Source organism: Pteropus alecto, unplaced genomic scaffold (genome assembly GCF_000325575.1).
Source record: "Pteropus alecto unplaced genomic scaffold, ASM32557v1 scaffold155, whole genome shotgun sequence".
NCBI lineage: Eukaryota > Metazoa > Chordata > Mammalia > Chiroptera > Pteropodidae > Pteropus > Pteropus alecto.
In genome coordinates, this window is record NW_006438113.1 from 12,068,724 (window position 1) to 12,088,160 (window position 19,437).

General features: G+C 36.0%; 2 protein-coding genes across 5 annotated transcripts in view; both read left to right on the forward strand.

Annotated features, from left to right (window-relative positions):
• Nucleotides 1-17,464, forward strand: part of ASCC1 (activating signal cointegrator 1 complex subunit 1) — an 81,894-nt gene extending 64,430 nt beyond the window's left edge. For 3 of the 4 annotated variants that reach the window (XM_015592244.2, XM_025049313.1, XM_006915536.3), the window contains 2 exons: nt 15,796-15,913; nt 16,144-16,305. In XM_015592244.2, coding sequence (XP_015447730.1) covers nt 15,796-15,912 — 117 coding nt within the window. In that variant the 3' untranslated portion in view covers nt 15,913; nt 16,144-16,305. Of the gene's footprint in view, nt 1-15,795; nt 15,914-16,143; nt 16,306-17,063 lie in introns of those variants that run through there. The other variant, XM_015592245.2, reaches the window with a different exon arrangement.
• Nucleotides 17,465-17,596: 132 nt separating this feature from the next.
• SPOCK2 (SPARC (osteonectin), cwcv and kazal like domains proteoglycan 2) overlaps nt 17,597-19,437 on the forward strand; it is a 32,368-nt gene continuing 30,527 nt past the window's right edge. Inside the window, exon 1 of the mRNA XM_006915537.3 lies at nt 17,597-18,944. Coding sequence (XP_006915599.2) covers nt 18,901-18,944 — 44 coding nt within the window. The 5' untranslated portion in view covers nt 17,597-18,900. The remainder of the gene's footprint in view (nt 18,945-19,437) is intronic.

Consider the following 19,437-nt stretch of genomic DNA (forward strand, 5'->3'; position numbering starts at 1 on the left):
GAAGACTGACAGATAACTCTGAAAAAGGACATATGAGTGAAAAAGACCTAGGCCAAATTAATAAGATAGTGTCCCCTCAGAGTGTTTCCATTTCTAATCTAAGATATGAACCAAGATGCTATTTATTTATCCATAAGCAGTGTTATACTTGTAGTTGCAGAAATTATGCTGACCTAAAGGCATACTGCCAGGAAATAACTACTCCCTTGTGAGCTAGAAGTAGAATGGTCATTAACTGCCAGCTTCTGGAAAGAGAAGTAATCTTAATGGCACTCTTTGGGGGACTTATGAAATGGCCTTAAGCAATAGAGTCAGTATTCCAAGAGTGCGCTTTCAGCAGATTGAACAGGGGTACAGTACTAACTGTTCAAAAGCAAAGCTTCTAACTGCAGAGTGAAGAGGAGACAGTAGAGCTCTATGTTGTACCCACCAGAGGAGGTGATTTGGTACAAATAAAGGTACAGTAATATATTCGGGAAGGAATAGAAAGTACTATTTGTCCAAAATCAAAGGGAACTATGGAAGTGACATTTTTTTAGACACTTAAAAGTCCTGGGAAATATAAGCCAAGTAAAAAGGAGATGAATTGGTGCCTTTTCCATTTTATATATAAGAATCTTTAAATTTAGAAAAAGGAATTTGCAGTATTCAACTAACTATATTAATTTCATTGCTTTACCCGAAAATATGTTTTAAATCTGTCTAGCCACATTGAGACTTTTTTGAAAGATGTAAATGAGAGTAACACAAGTATTTCATTCATTTTTTCTTTTATTCTGTCTCTTCCCCTTAAAGTATTTAAAAGGACAGTTAGAATGAATAAATTTAAATTAGATCTTTATTTAGCTTGCTTTACTTAGAGAAGTTTCTATAAAGGAAGCTATTTAAAAATACATACTATTTATTCTTTTTTGGTGAAACGTATATGTAGAAGAGTGGATTGTTTAACAAGTAATCACACAGTGAACAATGTAACTACTACGAAGGTCAAAAAGTGTTACATGCCTCCCATTTCTCTCCCTAGCCAACTCTTTGTTTGTCCTAAGGTAACAAAGGCACAATTAAGTTCTTAAACAGTCTTAGCGAAGAGGCTTGATTTGAATGATTGCTTTGTTTCAAAATATTGGAAGACTATTGAAAAGATAGATTTCATTTTAATTTTTTTCTAAGGGAACAGAGATGAGATTGAGAACTATATAGTAATTTTTAAGCAAAGATTAATGACTTCAAAGGAAGTATCTTATTTCTAATGAAGAAAAATTATGTTTTTTACTATCCAATTCAATATTCAGCCATAGTATATACTGTTCCTGAAAATAACTTCTTAGTCACATGGTTCTTCTTTAGACTTTTTTTTCAAAACCTGACTTTTTCAAACAGTCTTTCCTTGAGAGTCTTATTAAATATTTTACTACACTATTATATCAGGATAAATAACAGCAAATGGAATGTAAAATAAGTTACTATCTCTTATTACCATTATAGCTATGGTGTCATTTTTACTACCTGATATTTCTATAACTTGAAATTGTAATCTTATTTAAGTAAAATCACTAAGCAAATATCACTTCCTCTCTAAGCTATTTATGTTTATATACGGTTGATACTTATTAAATTCAGTTCCCTTGGACATAATAATACTTTGTAATAGCTTTTATCTATAGCATGAAAGCAGTCATACTGTTCTTGACAACCATGTGAAGTATGCATCTTGTTGGAAGAGCAGAAGTACAACTTTTAGAAGAATTTCACTTGGAAAATAAAAATAAGATGTTGAAAAGGTAAAATAGAGAATGGGAGAGCCCATGGAAATTACATATAGACATTAACACATATATTCAATTAGGAAGATAAAGTTAAGGAAATCTCTGGCAAAGGCGAAGAGATAGGAAATATGAGGGGAAAATGTGACAAAGAGGATCCTTATGCATTGCAAAAATTAACTATTAGGGATCTAAAAGTAGAAAATAGACCTTAAGCTCTTGAACTTGCGTGAAAGGAGCTCTGGACTGGTAGTGTTCCCAGGTACTGAGCAGAAGCAAAGAAAAATTCTCTTTGGAAGAAAGTTTCATCACTCTGTGCCTAGAAATATTCCCCCTCAAATGGCTACACAGTCAGAGATAACTAGGTATATGTGGAAACCATTCCCCCTAAGCAAAGAAGCAGCCAAAACTTATAAAGACATGAGACTTATCAGAGTTAGGCTGAAAACAGGTATGCTTACCATGTTCAAAGAAATAAAAGCCAAGTTTAAAGTTTTTATCAGGTAATTGGGAATTATTACAAAAGAAAAGTGATATAGCAGTTTTGAAGAAAAATAGAAATGCTGGAACTATAAAATACAATAACTGAAATTAAGAGCTCCATGGTTGGGGTTAGCAGCAAATTAGGCATAGCTCAAGAGGGAAATAGTTAGCTGGAAGTTATTTCAAAAGAAATTACCTAGAATGTGGCATGCACAGAGGGAATAAAAATGACATGAGAGACATATAGGATAGAGTGAGAGGATCTAACATACATTCAGTTGGAGTCTCAGAAAGAGAAAAGAGAGAGAATGGCACAGAGCTGATGAAAGACATCGTTCTACAGATTAAAGAAGCCAAATGAATTCTAAACAGGAGTCCTGTTAAGCGAGCTTATATTGTACTTTTCTTTCTTACAGCTTGTGAGTGAATCACGAACAACATTAACTAAACTACTTGTTGGCAGTATGCATGTTACAAAGAACAGAAAACAAATTTGGCTAAAGAATGCTTTTCTTAAAGTAGGTTATTAAAAAAAGGATAAAATCTAGGCAGGAATTTTTTTACTATTCTTGTAATTTTTCTGTAAGTCTGAAACTTTGTCAGAATTATTTTTTAAAATATTAGAAAGAAGGAAAGCCAGACCTTAAGAGGGGTGTGTGTATTTTTTTTTAAAATCACTTTCCATAGAAATCTGTTGAAGTCTTGGCTCTATTTTCTTCCAATGTTTAGGATAGTTGCAAGTTATTAACTGCTGATTACCACAAAAATTTGGTCATTTGATTTCAAAGGGTAAAAAAAAAAATTAATATGAGGAACAACTTTCTGATTAGAATGTTTCATATTAGAGCAAGCCATTAAGAAGTTAGATGCATCTTTCATTAGAGTGTTTTTTGTTTTGTTATGAGAAATGAGAGTCCGTTTCTCTGTAAAGCTATTACTCCTACCATCATCCCTTTCAAACCATTCCCTGTTAAATTCCCTGAAACCTATCTCTCACCTCTATCATTGTCCTGCAACAGCATAGTAAAAAGAACACTGGTAAGTTCCTATTTGTTCAGTGCATTGGCCTACTTTTACTTTTTCCCAGTATTCACATTGAGAGTATTAAGCCCTTTTCTTCATGTGCTATCTTCTCTTGGCTTCAGTGGCAGCAGTTGGCTCTCCTGGATTTTTTCTGCCTCTGTATCTACTTTTTGAAAATTCACTGCCTTATATGGCTACTCTCAAAGGTTTTGTCCTTATCTGTGTTTTTCTTTTACTCCACTCTTGTTTTGTCTAAATGCTACTCATTCTTCAATGTCTAAGACAGATATGACCTCTCCATAATGCTAATAAGGACCATCTCAGTCAGTGATACTCTTCTACCTCTCAGCTCTTTTCCTCTCCTTACATTGATTTTGCAGAGACCTCAGTGCTTATTAATGTGTCTTACATGGGCAAGCACTGAGAAAACCCTTCTGGCTGATTAAAACTGTTGTCCACAGAAGTCAGATTTTGGAAGAGGAGAAGAGAGATTTTCTGTTTGCCAAAGGGGATATTTTTTGCCCACTACTTGAGATTGTAAGTTCTAAGACCAGGGACCATCAAAATACCGTCTGGGGGCCAAATATGACCTGCTGCTTGTTTTGTGTAGGGCCTTCAAACTGTGAATGGTTTTTATATTTTTTAAAGGTTGAAAAAAAATTAAAAGATGAGTAATATTTCATGACATGTAAAAATTATATGAAATTCAAATATCAGGGTCCATAAGTAACATTTTATTGAAACACAGCTATCTTTGTTTGTACACTGACAGCTTTTGCGCTGTAGTGCCAGAGTTAAGCAGTTGTGACAAGAGATCATATGGCTACCTGGCCCTTTATGGAAAAGTATCCTGACTCTGCCTTAAAGGTTAGAGTTTAGTTTAATTTTCTTTTATTTCACCAACACAATTTCCTGCTTTATGATTAAATATGATGCTCATATTTAATAGATTCTTAAAATATACTATTGATGTCATAAATATTTAGTGACCCACAGTCAATCTTATTGAATTTCTATTTACTTAAATATTTTTTAGCAAGTTTTTTTAAAAAATGAGTTTACTAAAGTCAAGAAAAAGAAAGCTCCAAATTCACTATACTTATACCTCATATTCATAATCTTGCATTAATAAATGAAGTTGATTTTTCAATTAAATTTGTTTATAATTTTATTACTCTACATAGCAATCTCAGCTGATATGGATAATAATGAGCTTGAATTTATGTTTAACTTTCTTTCATTTTAAAATACCTCCAAAACTAATTTTGTGCTTCTCTGTGTACACTAATTAACTTGAAACATGAACAATGATTTCTTTTGGAGTTTCATTTATGCCTTATTATAGAATGTATTAATAAAAATTATTGAATGAAAAATTATTTCTGAACTTGTAAGTGTATTGTGCTAATTTTGTAATTAGCATGAATATCAGAAAAAAATATGGGGTTTAAGAAGGAAACTGTGGTAAGAAAACATCTTGCCAAAATATGGCTGGTGTTATTTTGCTATATTTGTGATAAAATATGGCTCTGCCTCTATTCTCGATAATTAAAAAACTCATGAAAATTATTATTAGGACATTATTAGGGGCTTTTCATATATTGCTAGTAATAGAAACACCATACTATATGTTAAAAGGTCTGAAAGACTTCTGACAGGTGATTGGGCAATTTCTTAACTACATCAGATACATAAGGAAAAGTTCAGTTTGAAATGCCTTAGTTTGATTTTGCATGTTCTTATTTTAGACTGTTGGATTGGAGTGGGGGTGGAAGGAAGATTCAAATTCAAGTACTGTTTTACCAAAACTTTTTCTCAGAATTTATGTTTCACTTTGCCTGGAAAGTGAAGTGTTAACACACTAATGAGGGCCACCAAAGCTATAACTGCAGTGAGGTGGAACCATCATTAAAATGAAACTGGGGGAAAAAAAATGAAACTGGAAAATGAGCAGTTGGCTGATTTTTGACAAAGCCAACATCTGTTCTAAAAGATGCACCTTTCCTGTTCTCTTGCTGTTTGTTCATACAATATATATTTTTTTTCCCTTTCTTATCTTTTGAATTTATGTTTATTGGTTATTCATCTTTGCTGTGGTCCTGGAATACTTCCTTGTGTTTTTTGGCGTAGGCAGGTTAAGGATGGGTTGGAAGGGTCTAACCTACACAATGACAAGAAATAGGCCATGGTTTGGCAAAGGTAATGAGAGTAGAAAAAAATTAAGAAATTAAAATTACTTAAAATTATTTCTGGTTCTCAGGAGGAGGGGAACCAAGATTTTAAATAATGATATATTTTTCAGCTTCCTTTCTTTATACCAAAATAAAGTATTGACATATATAAAAGAATTATTTCTGGTTTTTATCACTATGAAAAATAAATATTTTATTGACTACCTACTAAATATAAAACACCAAGCTAGATACTTGGTGTATTTGGGAGAGAGGGAATAAATATTCAATTGTCTTTGGTCCCTCTGATCCCATTCTTATGAACTCCTTTGAACAGGGTGTCTGTTCTTACTGTGGGAAATATTTATCTCTTTTAGGTATTCACTTTCAGGGGTGCAGTCATATCAATTTAAGTGTAATTCACAAAGTGAGTAGGGTTATGGTTCACTTTGGGTCGGTTGTGGGTTTTTTTCTGATAAAATATATGTAAGATTTACCATTTTAATCATTTTTAAACGTAGATTTCATTGACATTAAGTACATTGATCACATTGTCATGCAACCGTCACCACTAGCCATCTTCAGAAACTTTTTTATTATCACAAATTGAAACTCTGTACCCATTTAACAATAACTCTTTATTCTCCCCTCTGCTCAGCCTTTGGCAACCACCATTCTACTTTCCGTCTTTATGAATTCGACTACTCTAGGTACCACATATAAGTGGAATCATACAATATTTGTCCTTTTGTTTCTCAGTTATTTCAGTTACATGTTTTCAGAGTTCATGTTGTAGCAAGAATCAGGATTTTGTTCCTTTTAAAGGCTGAATAATATTCTGTTGTATGTATATACTCCATTGTGTGTTTTTAGCTATAGTGTAAACAAACCAGTGGCAGAATATAAATCTGTACCCAAAGATGGTGACAGGACACTGTTGTCTCTGAAGCAGACTGTTTAAAGACCAGACCCAATAAAACCATGTTAGATTGGGTGACATGGTGCCGATAATCTCTAGGTGTTGTTCCAAATGTTAGAGAACATTGATGGAAAGAAATAAAAGAAACAAGAGTGAAGCCCACTATGCCACTGTGATGACTTCTTAAGAAATGATGTCCGCTTTCCCATATCCCAGTGACGAAACAATTTTAGAATTAATGCTCAGGTGTCAGCATTATTACAAATTGAAAAGTGAAAAAATAAGATATGTCAACGAGAACTCCAATTCAGTTTACTTTCTCAGTTGTTGGTTAAAACATTTATACTAGCTTCTTAAATTGTAGAGGTCTCACAGCACTTGAGGTGTGTGCAGAGATGATAACCCTGTTCCTCTGCCAAGGCCTTTTGCTTATTTGACTTTAGCCCATGCCTTTGCAGAGGAGAAGGAGGCCATCTGAACTGAATTATAAACAAGTAAGTGTGTGTTATAATATATAATGCTCCAGTGGTGCTACTGAAGGCAGGTTTCCAATGGTCCCGATGGAGGATGAAGTATTTCATTTCTTGCTTTACTAAGATGACTTAGTTGAAAATTCAAGATAACATGTATCAGCCTCTCCCATCTTCCAAGGAACCATTACAAACAAACTCAGCTATTATTTCGACGACTGTTATTTATATGTGTATATGCTATTGCAGTTGCTTGACATTGCTGAGGGGAATCTGATTTGCTCTTTAATGTTTGGATTCTGTTCTCCTGTTGAAGTTGGAATAGAGATGGGCTGAGCCTGATGACCTTGTTTTCTCCTCTCTCACTTTGTTCTTTTTCTGAATTTGTTGCTTGGCACAATAGTCAGCCAGCCCCTTTATGCCTGGCCTCCTAAAGCCACTTGCCTAGATCCCCCTAGGCCAAGAAGAAATCATCTCTGCTGCTGTCCCCAGTGCTCCCTGTCGGGGATTTCTTTCTGCTGACTTCCTTTCTAATATATAATACAAAGATCAAACACTTATCTTCTGTCGTAGTTGTTTGAGGAACAATTATGAAAAATACCTGAGGGAAGATGACCAAACCAAAAATAAAAGTGGCAACATATTTGAATAAACATTAAGAGGCATTCTTCTAAGGAAAAGGATTGATCTGCAGAAACACTACCTGGATTAGTTCCAAAAGGGCACTGACCTTTAGGACTGGTGGTCACAAGCTTAGGGTATTGAAGAGTCTCAGCTGCCCAGCAGCCACCAGGGGAAGTTTTGTCCTGGTAAAGCAGTAATATCTCTACCTTGAGGCAAAACTTTTCCTGGAAGAAATTTTGCACCAAACTGAATTTCCAGTGGCCCGTTTCTGATGCTAATTTTACATGCTGCTGTGGAAATGGGCAGAGCGTGCTGGTGTGTTCCGAAATTAGGTCTAGGTCCTTCGGCTGTGTCAGCACAGCCTCTTCTCTCCTCCTTCCTACCTCCATCCCACATTTTTTCTTGCTACTTTTTAACATTGAAAGGCTCTACAGGGAGGGGAAGTCCCTTGGCATTTTGAGTATTAAGGTGCTCAGCAGAACTGCCTGGCATCCTGTTTGTGAATAGCAGTTTTAATTCACTCTCTAATAGGTCATTTGGCCTTACCAGCAGAGTCTTAAACTTGATAATCCTTACATCAGCAGTGAGGCTCAGGCCAAACATCCAAAAGTGCAACTCTGAGTGATTATTTGAAGGAATTTTCAAAGCCTTCATTCCCTGGCTCTGTTTGTCTGGCTTCTGCCTGGCGCCTCCTTCAGTTAGGCCGTTAACATTCCTCATGCTCACTGTAGCCAAGACAGGCAGGTGGTTTGGGAGAGCAGAATGAATGAGGGAAGTTTGTGTCCCATTCTGCCCAAGGAGCCTGATAACGTTCATGTGCCATTAATTTCAGTAAGTGGAGATGGGACCTGTGCTTTAGTGGCATGCAAGCTTTTTGGTACTCTTTGAATAGAGATGTGCAAAGTAAGAGTGACATGCCAATGGGTTGAAAAGTCACAGGTATTCCACTGATTTACAGCCTTCTTGCTGTTTTCCTTATGGAGGCAACTGATGATGTTAAGAACTAGTACCGCAGTCAGCCCTTAACCTTGCTTCTTAGATCTGAGGTGTCCCAGGCTTTCTGGAAGTACAGTGTATTCTCTTTTTTTCTTATTGGCTATTATTAGCTATTATTATTGGCTCTGTAACCACCGATCACTGCAGTTTGAGGTTTCAGATTCAAAATGTCATCTTGGGCAGAGTTAGGGCTATATTTGGAGATGACTCTAGGATAGTAAGTACCTGCCAAGCACATTGTCTTTTATTCTGAAGTAGACGTTCCTATTCCAGTCTTTAAGAACATTATAGCCCTATGAAACCAGATCATGACTGCAGAGACTATAAGCTGTTAGAGTTCCTATTAAGTCTTTTCTTTTTTCTTTTAAGGAAATTCTGCTTTTTGGTTCCTGTAATGTTGCATTGATAGTTATAGTTGGTGAGTGACGATAATAATCAGAACTCAAAATTCCATCTTATAATTTATCTTACTGTAACTGCAGAACATCCTTTTAAAGCATTGTCCTGTTCAGAGATGGAGAAATTGGAAGAAAGAGTGGCTATGTGGTCATGATAGGAAAGCATTTAAGTCTGGTTTGCCCTAAGAAGCAGTTTTACCTCTCACTTGAATAGAAAAGAAGTTTCTGTCTTTGGTTTCCAGGTAAAGTTGTGTGTGTGTAGAGGAGCATGGCTTGGCTTAATGTGAATAAGGTCAATTGTATTCTTTTGTGATGATATTTAGGAAGAATTTATAAGAGTGCAGCCTAGGTGAATATTTTGGATGTAGATGGAAGGGTTTTGTTGTTTTTTTTTTTAACCCTTGGATGTATTGGATCTCCATTTTTCCTCTTGTTTCTTCATATCTCCCATGTTTTCTCTCTTCAGAAGTTACACATAGGCAGAAGAAAAATGCAAGGTATGGAAAGGCTTGAAAAATTTGAATTACACGGTACCTTGCAAAAATTCAGAATCCTTTTTTCAGGTTTGGGGAATTTTAACAAATAAAACTTTTTGTCAGCTTACAATCCCTTATTTTGTATTTTTATGCTTACAGCACCTGATCTTCCTAGGTGGTCTCTCATCCAAGTACTAACCAGGCCTGACCTTGCTTAGTTTCTGAGATCAGACGAGATGGGGCTTGTTCAGGATGGCATGGCCGTAGAAAAATAAAACTTTGAAACAAAACTTATTTGTGGGGGAAAAAGCCCTTATTAGTGATCCTAATTCTAAGTGAGATTAGTAACATGACATATGAAGAGTTGTGATGTTTTTCAACTCTGTTATATTTTTAGTCTAGTTTAGTTTAGTCTTTCTGTTTAATAAGACCTAAAGTCTTACTAATCCTGTACCTAGAGGCCAATTTCATGAAGACTGTTTCTGGAATATACCATTATTTGTTTTGTTGTTTTTCAAGTAGGATCTTTCAAGGGATGTGATTATATTTTTTCAAATCATTTGTTTCTCACTCTTGTCCATAAAACCAAGTGCACACTTTCTTCACTGTTCAATTGCATATATATATAGAGACAAGGAATGGAACTTCATTCCTACTTGACATTCTTTGGTGAAGATTTATTATTCAAATCATGAGGCCTTGTGGACATAGCCTTCTTCTGGACTGTGTTCTGGGCCCCGTTCCAAGAACTTTTAAATTTATATCACAGTGTTAGTGGTCCTAGCCTGTCTCTGTTTTTTATCTTTTAAATGAGGATAATAATGCTTAGCTCTGGTTTACATCACAGTAATTTTTTGAAGGGTTAATGAGCTGGGCTTTCTTAGATACTTTTAGATCCTTAGATGAAAGGTGTTATTTAACCACAGCAAGAGTTCTTTCTGGGAGTGTCTTCTCAAAGAGCTCAAACTGCTTGTCAGACTATCTTCCATTCATTCTCATACCATCCCTGGTAGGGCAGTAGGTGGGTGAGCATTATTATTAAGTACAAAATAGTGTTATTACTGTTACTTTTAACTGTAATCAGGGGGTAATTGAGAAGTAGAAGCTGATAAAACAGATTATGGAAGAAAAACACTGGGAAAACTTTAAAGTAGCATGCATTTACTATTCATGTTTATTCTACTTTGTTACTTATTTTCACTTAAACCAGATTTATGTTCTAAGGGTTAGTTTAACTGAATTATACCAGGAATGGCTATAAATTTCATGAGACTTATGGATTTTGAATTTTCATTTTGGACTTAAAACTGCATTTCTCCTTATTGAAGTCATGTTGGACAGCAAATAGTTCACTGAGGCTGCCTAGCACAAGAAGTAGATTTCCTTAAACGAAAGATCTTTGAAGAGAGTAACCACTATTTTGTCTAAGATTGAAGAAAGAGAACAAGCCTCATTTGGGAGGCCAAGCAGGCAGAGATCTCCAACATTATGCTGTTGAAGATTGGCCATTCATTCAGCTTTGTGGTTTGAGGTTACAGATATGAGAAGTTTCTTCTCCCTCCTCCCCACCTCTTTCTGAGATTTTCAGTCTCATTTTTGCAGCCTAGTCACATGTGGAGTTATTTCTGGTCTTCGATGGTTGTCACAGAGCCTGTGAGGAAGGAGTAGAAGCTCTGAAATGGATACAAGGAAAAATGACCACAGTTAGCCTTTAAATCTAGCTGTTTGTTTTCCTTCAGTGTATACCACTACATTACTAGAAATCAATAATTCCCTCTGTGTTCTCCCTAGGAAACAAAAATGTACAAACCAAAAATGGTAGGCTTCAGAGATTATGTGAGCAGGAGACAGACAGCAGGATGGTTGGATTTTATCTTGCAATTTTCTTTCAGGGAAGCCTTGGTTTTGACCCAAAACCTCTTATTTTGATGATCCATATTTCTCTCTTTACTTGGTTATAGGAAAAGTTTGTTTAATTTTCTAAAGATGCTGTGAGTATTCAGTAAAGGATAGCTGTGCATAATGGTTTTCAAATGTCATACTTCCTTAGATTTAAAATTTTCTTCTTAAATTGTCTAAATCAGTACTTACTACTACTGTTAAAAGGTGAAAAATCAGTCAAGTAAATTTAAGATCTAATTGACTTTTGTGAGCCATTTATGCTTCGGGAAGCATCGCCTCTGGCAAGTAGGGGCTGGGAGAAGCTGTACAACATGAAAGGTTTTTATAGGCAGGAGGAGAGTGGGGCAAGGAAGTTATTAGCAAAAGAAAAGAAAGAATTGTCTGAGGCCAGGACATCATTTTTGGGGGAGAAGGGAACAGTGGGAGTCTTATCTTGCAGATTACCTCACTAGTGCTAATCAGAAAGTTTCAGATTCACTGCTCTGTGGTCACATTCCTGGGACAGGTCAAAACTGCAGTTAAGTCTTGGTTTGTTGTCATGGGGGCAAATGACTCCATTTTGGGCCTGTTGTTTACTTTTTAACATTATTTACAAGTCATATCACAAATATTGACAGTCTTAAATTCTATTTTTGTTTTCTTATGAAATATTTTGTAGTTTCGTGTAGCTGTTCATTGTTATGTTCCTTTACAGCAGGGCTTTTTAAAATGCTGGCTTCCAACACAACAGAGCTCTATGTGTGTGTGTCAGAGAGAAATATTTTCAGGAAGAAAATGGTCTAAGTTTCAAAATTCCCAAGGAAATTGTTATAAAACAACTGAGAAAAGAATCAACATGATTTATGTGATTCTTTTTTAATTTAAATTGTTCCTGTTAGGGCTTTTATTTTCTAAACAATAGATCACTTTGCTCCTCATGAGCTACTTTAGGCTAGAAAGAGCAACCAAGTTTCTTTTTTCTTATTTTAAATTTGTAGTTTAAGGTTTTTCCTCCTTCCCCATTCAGCTCCCTAATTAAATGGAGTCATTTAGTTGATTTGTGCTTATTTTCATCGAGAATTCAATTAAAATTCCTCCAGCTGAACTAGAGCCATTCCATTGTTAAACCAGGTCCAGGTGGCAGTGAAAGTAAGAATAACAAGTGAAAGAAATATGTTTATTTCAGTCTTTGGGAGTTGTGTGGGTCAAGCTTACTCTCTGTGGCTTAAATAGGGCCATGTTTAAGAGGCGCCACGTATATAGGAAGGGGCCGGAGAGTGCAGGGGTTAAAGATCTCAGACTGTAGTTAGGCTGCTTGGGTTTGAATCTCAATTTTCTTTCTTTTTCAGCTTTATGAATCTCAATTTTTCACCCTTTTATTTGTGTATCCTTGGGCAAGTTACTTAAACCTTTTAAACCTCAGATTCAACTATAAACTGGGGATTAATAATAGTATCTGCTTCTTGGGATTGTGAGGATGCAGTGAGATAATCACATAGATCCCGCAGCATAATGCCTGGCACACATGCTTGCTCAATAAATGTTGACTGTTACGATCATTATTAGTGTTGTTGTCGGTACTTACATATGTATTATTTACCTTGATCTCTTAACCTGTAACAATATTGGCAATAGGTAACTTTGAATTAAAAATCTCCTGTTATGATACATTTGAGTTCCTAAAATTTTAAGTTGATGTGGTAAAAAGCAAAGTCAAAAAACAAATGACATACTGGGGGAAAATATATTTGCCGTTTATAACAGACAAAGGGTTCATTTCCCTAATATATAAAGAACTACTACTCAGTTTTAAAATGGATAGTAATAAAGCTTTTATGATAAGACAGATTTCATGTGTTTAATATTTATTCTCAGAGCATACCAGGAAAACCCTAGGTTGGAGAAGGGCTTGGGACACATACAAACTAAAGATTCAGCCATGAGTGTGTAAACGTACCTGAATTTCGTTTTTGTTTTTCCATAAAATAGGCAGGAGTGCAACTTCCTGCTATTAAGTTAGTCAGAAAGGTCAGCTGAAGCCTGATTAAGTTTCACAAGAATATTAACCCTAGGGTACCACCAATGGCATCAAGGAGCCTGGGGGAGGCATACCAGCAACAAGGGATGTTCAGTATCACCACCCATGCGCAGTAAAACCCAAGAGTGTCCTTAAGGTGACCTTTCTCTGATTTAAATCATGCCCAGGGTGGAGATTTAAAATGTTAATGAAACATGCAACACATGAAGTAGTATGTAGTCATACTACGCATATGCTAAAAAAGAACCACCACTACATTGTTGCGGAGGGAGGGAAGGAAGATGAGGGATGACCCCTACCCTCAGAGTGCCTGTAAATATGCTATACCTGTAAACCTTTGGAAGTTACATTCATTCTCTTTCAGATGTGCTCCCTTGGTACATTAAGCTTTTGCTTTAGTAAACTTTTGTCTTTGCAAAACTGTTTCACCCATCCTCTTGATTTCTGAGAGACAAGGACCCCTGGGCTGGTAACAATAGCTCCTTCTCAGAAATGTTCTGTTGCTTTTAATGGTACCTTCATATATGCCATTTACGCAGTCATCCATGATTCTTCTCATCTCCTTTTCTTATCTCCTTCCCCTCATTCAGAAAGCCACTGAATCTTTTATGTTTCATTCATGGTATTTCACATCTGCTCCAATCTTTCCAGGCCCATTACTACTTTAGTCAAGAGTCACTAGCGCATGACTAAACTGCTGTTCTAGTTTCCTTTTCTTTCTTTCTCTTGTTCCTTTCTCCAGTCAGCGCCATACCTAGATTAATTTCCCTAAAACGTGTTTTCATCTTGGACCTCCAACCTTCCCAGAAGCTTTCACTGGTCCCCGGCTATCTAGAATGAAGTCTGACTTCTGAACCTGATCCGTATACCCCTTAATCTGATTTACCCTCGTTATCTCTCTAGCCTTAGTCTTTCTCACTGCTTTTAGGAACCCTTCAAACATCTTAACCTAGTCTACTTGGCCTGGCCCACCATGTCCATTTCTGTCTTCACGCTGCCCGTCCTCCTCCTCTTTGCTAAGTCTTACATTGTACTTGCCAAGTAAAGTCAGAGGTAGGTAGGTCACTTTCCAGCTCTAGCTGTGGTGTCTCTGTCACTTGGAAACACAGAGAACAAACAAAAGAGAATGTAAAAGACCTATAGACTGATAATCTTTAGAAAGTAATTTGTCGAAAGTACAGTTGCCGTTTAGTTTGTTTTTATCTCATCTATTGTTTCTTTGGTTATGTCTTCTTTGTACCAAGAAGGCTTCAGTTTGCAAAGTTGTAAATCTGCCAGTCTTATTGACATGGCTTTCACTTCAAATTAACATTAAGAAAAGGGATTAGTAGATAACCTTTTCGGGCAGTATTTCTTTACACAAAAGGGTGGATATGGTTTGAACAGGCTACCAAAGTCAGGAAGAGCAGTTAATTGTTTAAATCAATGCAGACGAGAGCTGATCACCTTTCTGAAAGACAAGACAATGCAGCACACAACCTCTAAATAGATCTTTGGGGTCAAGTTGATGTCATGTTGAAGAATCAATATTTACTGGGCTTTTATAAAGTTAGCCTTTAATGAACCCCAAGCATTTTGCTAGGCCATTAATTGCAGGAAGAGGAAAGGTGACAGTGGCTGAAGTTCATGGCTGTGAGGTAGTATAAAAATAAGAGAAGAGACAGCCACTTGCTAATGGGCAAAGGTCCTACCGGTAGGTTCTACTCAGACATTGTTGGTATGAATATCGAAAGGCTTTCTTGAGATCTTACTGACAGTTTAAGAAAGAGCAACTCTTTTTACTGGGATGAATTCTAATGTCATTTTAAAGTCTCTGTTATAAATGTGCTAATCACAAGAGCAGGTCTCTCTCAGAGTTTGGCTTATCCCTCCCTCTGACATACTTGAAAGCTTTTAAAGTGAAGAATTGTGTAAAGAGCATTTACTTTAAGATGCTGGCTTGAATCCAAGTCTAATGAAAGGTTTTCGATAAATATTATCATTTGTACATGTTATATCCAATAGAAGTGTTGCTCTGGCTGTTTTGTGTGTATAAAACACTGGTTGTCAGAATCATTTGTGGGTCAGGAACCTTCTATTTTAGTCAGTGCTTCTAATAAATGTTGTTGACTAGGTAGAAGAATGTATTATATCAAAGTTTATCTGGGCTGTAACAAAACTAAGATTCTACATAGTAACTGAAAGTTGTAGAAGCAGCTTTGTTTGGCCCTGTGAGTTAGGCCCAGGATGTTTGTTACAGGTTCTTGGTCATATCAGCTCAATAGATAAATTTTGGAATTGACTTTTCAGATCTCTTTCTCTAGTGCATTTTCTCAGAGGAGGCTTTAAAATTAACCAGAGAGAATTCCTTTCTTTTTTACAGCTGCTATTCTTTTCTCACTCCCCTATCCCACCTCTCTAGGATCATTTTTCAGAATAAATGCTAAAAAGAAAAAATAGGTTTGTTTAGATTGTTGAGGTGTTTTTATAAGAGAACCTGATGTTTAATATTTTCATTTGTAATTTTTTTTTTTTTTTTGATATTCATTCTGTGTTTTTCTTTTTCCTTTTCAGCTATTTGAGAACTTTTATTTTGGTACTCTAAAGCTCAATTCAATACACATCTCTCAGAGATTCTCAGTAGACAGCTTTGGAAATTATGCCTCCTGTGGACAAATTGACTTCTCCTGAGGTAAAAGCAATAGAAATTGAACATCCTGACAAGGTGCTGAGGGAAAGTATAGTATTTTCATTTTAATTGCCAAGGAGGGATGTGAAAATTTGGATGGTGACTATCCTGGATGGTTCTGCATGGACACTTGATCTCTAATGGTTGTCCTCAGTCATTAGACTGTTAGCCAGGATGGTTGTGAGCACAAAGAGAACTGTGCCTGTAACCCTCAGTTTGTTCATCTTTTGCAGAGTCTACCTTTCTTTCCGAAGCTCTTCTCTGGAAAAGGACCTCTGAAGCCCATTCGCATTATTCTTATAAACCTACTGATTTTGCTTCAGTCGTTAAAGTCTTTTGTATTGGTACTTTAAAAGAGAATTAAAGACATATGGTTTTATTAATCTCTCCACCTAGATCAAATGTGTGCAATTTTTAGAAGGTTTGATTTTTTTTCTCCCCTTCCCCTTATACCCTAAATTTTAATCACGACCCAGAATTTATTTTTTTTACTGTGGTGAAAAATACATAAAGTTTACCATCATAACCATTTTTAAATGTACAGTTCAGTAGTGTTAAGTATATTCACATTGTTGTAAAACATCTCCAGAACTTTCTCATTTTGTAAATTTGAAACTCATTTCCCTCTCCTACAGCCCCTGGTAACCACCCTTCTACTTTCTGTTTCTATGAATTTGACTACTACAGAAACTTCATATAAGTGGAATCATAACAGTATTTTCCATTTTGTGACTGGCTTATTTAACATAGTCTTCAAGATTCATCCATGTTGTAGCATGTGACAGGATTTCCTTTCTTTTTTACAGCTGGATAATATTCCATTCTATGTATACACCACATTTTGTTTATTCATTCATCCATCAATGGATACTTGGGTTCCTTGACCTCTTGGCTGTTGTGAAGTGCTCTATGGAACGTGAATGTACAGATATCTTTTTGAGACCCTGCTTTCAATTCTTTTACTACTCAGGATTTTATCTTCAGAAAAATAACTGTTAAAACTTTTACCTTTTATTTTGCTCTGTCCTTTTTCTTCTGAAGTTGGTAACTTTTTAGGTTTGTTAGATTCTTGTTCCTTCAGCCTATGTAACCCTTCCTTCCCGTGCCACTGATGTAGTTGGAGTATTGTAGCCCTTTTATGTTTACTTCTCAGGGCAGCAGCGTAGAAACAATGGTGATACGTGCATAGTTCCCTGGGAAAATGTCAGCTGCAGACGGTAGTCCTTCCTTGCCACAGACCAACAGAGGAAAAGAGCTTCTGGTACAGCTTTTCCCCACCCATCAGTCCTGCCGCTGCTCTGCTTCCAGGGAGCTCCAGCCTCGCTGTCACCTTTCTTCTCCCCCTCCTCACATCCTTTCTTCCCCCACATCCTCTCTTTCTTTCTCTCTCCTTCATTCCTTGTTCTTATCTTGATTCTTACGTTCTGTTTAAGAAGTTTGATTCTCAACACTTGTGTTAAGGTCACTACATAGTGAGAGCTGTATATAACACTCAGATTTGTTTATCATTGTGACTGCACAGAGCATTTGTGAATAAATGAATTTTCAAAGGAACCGTGTTTTTCTTTTAATATGATCATATAATTTTATAGTTTGACACCCTTAGTGTATGTTTGGGATACATTGTTGCCATCACATATTCACTGACATAGCTGTATCATTAATCCAGAATTTATATACTGGTGCCTGCAGGTTTGTTTTTTTTCCAGAAAACTTTCTACTAGTAATATTCATTTTTAATTTGAGATTTTACCTCGCTTACCTCTGTTAGATGACACATGGGAATGAATGCTCCCAGAGACTGTATTGAATGGGGAAGTCGACTGAGGGGGTAATGCCCTTCTCTCATCTTGGTGCTACTTCTCTCTTACTGGATTCTTTCTGACAGCTGCCACTGGGCAGCCTTGGCCAGGAGATAAAGACATCTTTTGGATGTCAGAGATTTATGACTTTATATTTTTAATAATTTTTTTTAAAGTTTTGTCTTTGGAAACTGTAACTTCCTATATCAAATACTAAATTCTTAAAAAGAATTGGAAAGTCAGTTATTTAGAATTTAGAGGTAACTGTGCATTTAAGGACATATTATATCGTTAAGTAATTTTTCATAGGTAATTTGCCTTTTTCATTCTCATTCTCTCATGACTGTATAGTGGATTTTTCTCACGTCTCTGTGACATAGTGACATTCTCTGATGGTTAATGGAGTGTGTGCTTATATTTTTTATGTTTTCTAGAATTTTGTAAATTGGTAGGTATTGGCAGAATTGGCGAAAAAATTTAACTTATCTTTAAAATTTTCTATTTAGAAGTCCACAGACAAACTTTTGAGATGCTATAACTCTAAAGAAAATACAATTTTCTGCTGTTGTAGAAGAGAGAATAACAGTTTTGATATAGAACCTTTATGAAAGAGCAAGAATGGCAGAAAGCAAATAATTTTGGGTGGAGATATAAGAATTTTTTACGATTCAGGGTCCCCTCTCAGTGAATAATGGGGTAAGTGTTGGAGGATTTGCTACTACGTTTATAATCAGATCTACCTTAATATTACCACTTTGCAAATCATTCTGCATTGAAATAGAGTTAAATTGTGCTTACTATAACTCCAGCCGTTTTTTTAGGCACTGAGTTTGCCCTCAATTCCTGGAAGAGGGGAAAAAGACTCTCTCACTACAATTATTACACAAGATCTGTGTTGTTATATTAGGAATTTTGTCATGGAGAATAATTTTGATTTTTTTTTGAGGCGGCACAGATGGACTTTATATCCATGATAGAGACATGAAACATGTTACTCACAAGAGTTATCTTTTAAGTGAATTTCAGAGTTTACTTCCTAGGACATTGATGAGAATCCAGCTTCATAATGACAGAAAGCTTTGTTCAGTTTTGCACTTGCACTACACTGTGCTCGTTCCCTGGAGCCTAAGGGAACATGATGGCACCAGAGGCCACTGAGTTGAAAAACACCTCTTGGATTCCACCTTGATGCCTACAGGGAGCATGGATATACAAGTCCAAGGATGCTATAGGTGAGAAAAGGGGTTGCTATTATGGTTGTTTTTAATAATAGTGTTTTCTGTTGTTAATAAAGTGTTCTTTTAAACAGAGATAAAATTAGTTCACTTTGTGAAAAATCAATCTATACACTTTTTTTCAATGTGTATTTTATACTTCAATTTAAATATTTGTTTAAAAAATAAATTTCATCACTCAGAGGTTACTATTCTCCATGCATTTAAACACATCATATTGTTAAGTAATTTTTCACAAATAACAGCTAAAATTAGCTGAACACTAGGATTTGTTATTTATTTGTATATTAACTCATTTAATCTTCACAGTAGCCCACTTCAGTTGCTATTATCATTATCCTCATTTTACAAACTGAGGCTTAACAAAATTAAGAGATTTGCCTGAAGTGATACAGTTTGTACCATTGGTTCTTAAAATGTGATCTGTGGACCCCTGGGAGCCCCTTAGAACCTTTTAAGGGTACGTGTGAGGTCCACACTGTTTTCATAC